A 3251-nucleotide genomic window follows, 5' to 3' on the forward strand; every position below is an offset into this window, starting at 1 on the left:
GAATGTCTGTGGGCGGCTTTAAAAGTTTTGGCTTCAGACTTCAATTTTCCCCACAGCTTCTTTAAAGTCTCTGTTGTCCTGCAATTAGTATTTATCCCGAATAAAGTACTAAACTAACTTAAAGTGAAGGGAAAAAGATCATGTAGTGGATAGGAATTAAATGGGTTTGACTGACCTTATCATATCTCCACCAGAGTTGTGGATGTTGGTTATTTTTCTCCATGCAAGCTCTTTTTCTTTATTTGTAGCTGCATCGTGAGACGTCACCTTTGAGACGATGTATTGTCCCTCTTCGCGCAATAGTCGCACAAACCGTAATTTTATTAAGGATAAACACTGACCTTTTACCTTTTAAAATTAAAAACCACACGATGACTATCTCTGTTGCCAAAAACACTAGACGATGACAAATTCAAACAGATTTTGTTTTTTTAAATAATAGACCATAAACAATCTGTCATTACAATCGTTCGTCATTCATTTATCATTCACTTTACTAGGCAATTCCTTAATTTCGTCAAAGCTAAGACAAAACTGTTAGTGCAAACCAAATTTTATTTAGGCTGCTCTTAATCTTAGGTGTATCATAACTAGGACAAGCCTAACCCAAGTTTAGTGCAAACGGGCATAAGCCTTCGTTCAGACATGCGGGAATCGCGCGTTTACGAACCGCGCTGTTTGAAACCGCAAAAATTGTGATGCTAATCAGACACCGCGGTTGGTATGCGATTTTCGTGCGGGTATAGCGTCAGTTTCAAAATGGAGGTCGACGAAGAAGTGTGTGTGTTACTGTGATTGCTCCTTAAAAAAAAGAAAAGAAAAAGGCGATATTGGGTGCATCCAGTATTAAGTGACCGACTAGTATATGATCAGTTCGTAACGTTATATCCCAATTTAAGAATGTATGATAACAAATTTTTTGACTATTTGAGAATGTCAATCAAATCTTTTGATGAACTAATTGAACTGATCAGGCAAGATATTTCAAGCTCTGAAACGCATTTAAGGCCAAGCGTGTCACCGGAAGAGAAACTCGTAATAACTTTAAGGTAAGTTTAATTTTGTTCTTCAAAATCAGCATAAATATTCTCTATAGTAGACGACTGAGAGCCAGAAATTAATCGCGATGGTGACGGTGACGGAATAACAGGAGATGATCCAGATGTAAAATATCCTTGCTGGCTTGTATACTGTTGTCCATGTCCTTGCCAATACATAGGTGTGATCTGCTGAGTATTGTAGCGAACAGGGGGCGGTAAGATTTGTCCTTTTTGTATTACTTGAAGTAATTCAATTTTTGTCGCTAAACGCCTATTTTCTGGCACTTTTTTGATTTCTTTGTATAACGATAAGCAAAAGAGTTTGTCGTCATCTTGTTTGGCAATACTATTTTCTTGAAATTCATCCTGGAATTGTTTTCGTGACTCGATGCTTTTTTCTATTAAAACAGCTATTTTTTCTTCTGGCACTCGTGTTTTCTTTCGTTTAGGAGGACGTATTTCAGTGGCTTCGGTTACATTGGCGTTTAGTTGACTTGTCTCCTCACTTTGCCTTTCATTCTGTTTTTCAATATTAGTTGTAGTCTCTTTATTACTTACACTATTCTGCAGGAAAGAAAGTCTTGAAAAATACATATACTTATTGGGCTCCTCTACGAGCACCTGAACCAGAAGGAGTCGTTTTTCCTTTTTTGTATTCTTTATTGTAGCAGTCTCGTATGTTTTTCCATTTTTTTTGGAGTTGTGTACCTAAAAAAAATATATTATTAATAATTTTCTTGTTTCAGATATCTTGGTACGGGTTGTTCATTTGGAGAACTTAGCTACAATTATCGCCTTGGAAAATCGACGGTTACAGGAATTGTCCGCGAAGTATGTAAATCATTGTGGAATAAGTTGGTAAACATAGTCATGCCCGAAGCGACTGAAGACAACTGGAAGACAATAGCACAAGACTTTGAGAGATATGCAAATTTTCCAAATTGCATTGGTGCTATACACGGCAAGCATATCCGAGTTATAAAGCTTGCTGATTCGGGATCTTTGTACCATAACTATAAACATTTCTTTTCCATAGTGCTCTTAGCACTTTGCGATGCCAACTATTGCTTTACTTATGTTGATATTGGGGCTTATGGCAAAAGCAGTGATTCTGCTATATTTAAAAAATCGTTATTTTATAAACGACTAACAGAAAAATCATTAAAAATACCAACACCTAAACCAATATCTAATATAGACCCAACACCAATGCCTTATGTTATAGTTGGAGATGAAGCCTTTGGCTTAGCAGAAAATTTAATGCGTCCATATTCAGGCAAATGTTTACCACATGAAAAAAGAATTTTTAACTATAGGTTATCGAGAGCCCGACGTAACATTGAGTGCACTTTTGGTATTTTGGCAAACAAATGGCGAATCTTTCATAGGCCTATAAATGTAAACATAGATTTTGCCGAAGACATAATAAAAGCCTGTTGTATTCTACATAACTATGTGCGGACTAGAGATGGTCTACAATTTAAAGATACTTTATATACTGCACCATTGATTAACCTTAATACCTTGCATGCGGGAAGAGGGACACCGTCATCTTTGAATATCAGAGATAAATTCGCTCATTACTTTGTGAACGATGGGCGTGTTCCATGGCAAGACACAAAAATATAGCTACAACTAACATACCGTACTTGTAATGTTTAGGTACATAAATGTAAACAAACAGAATAAGGTAATAACGTTGTGACCGTAAAACAGCCGAAATTTGTTTATATTAAAATATACGGATAGTATATTATACTAGCGCTTCATAATAATAATTGTAATAGCTAATAATTCTGTCAATTAATTTTTAGTCAATAAACTTACTTACTGAAAATATTCTTTTTTTCCAACGTGTCTTCACAATCTCCAAATATCTCCACCAACTCTTGCCAAGCTCGGTTCTTGATTGTTTTATTTGAATAATCATTACACTGAATATCCCATATTGCAGGTCTCTTCTCCACCTCATCAATAAATAGTTCAGTGTCGAAACGATCCATTGCGGAGCTGATAGCCGCAATGCAACTGAACACGAAGTAAAGACTCCATAGTAATAGAAACGCGCGGGAGCAGCGCGGTTTTATTTTCTGGCGGTTGGGTTGCGGTAACCGCGCGCGGGTATGTCTGAACGATTACTTAATAACTCATACAAATAAGACCCGCGCGATTTCCATGCGATTCTGAAATCGCGCGGTTCCCGCCGTGTCT

The 3251-nt window shown here is 36.9% G+C and overlaps 1 protein-coding gene across 1 annotated transcript; it reads left to right on the forward strand.

Moving 5' to 3' along the window:
• The first annotated feature begins 791 nt into the window (after window positions 1-791).
• LOC121736116 (protein ALP1-like) lies at window positions 792-3012 on the forward strand. The gene is made up of 2 exons (XM_042127172.1): window positions 792-1049; window positions 1787-3012. Exons 1-2 carry the CDS (start codon window positions 901-903, stop codon window positions 2667-2669), a joined length of 1032 nt encoding a protein of 343 aa, XP_041983106.1. The 5' UTR covers window positions 792-900; the 3' UTR covers window positions 2670-3012.
• The last annotated feature ends 239 nt before the right edge of the window (window positions 3013-3251 follow it).

This window comes from Aricia agestis, chromosome 18 (genome assembly GCF_905147365.1).
Source record: "Aricia agestis chromosome 18, ilAriAges1.1, whole genome shotgun sequence".
Classification (NCBI taxonomy): domain Eukaryota; kingdom Metazoa; phylum Arthropoda; class Insecta; order Lepidoptera; family Lycaenidae; genus Aricia; species Aricia agestis.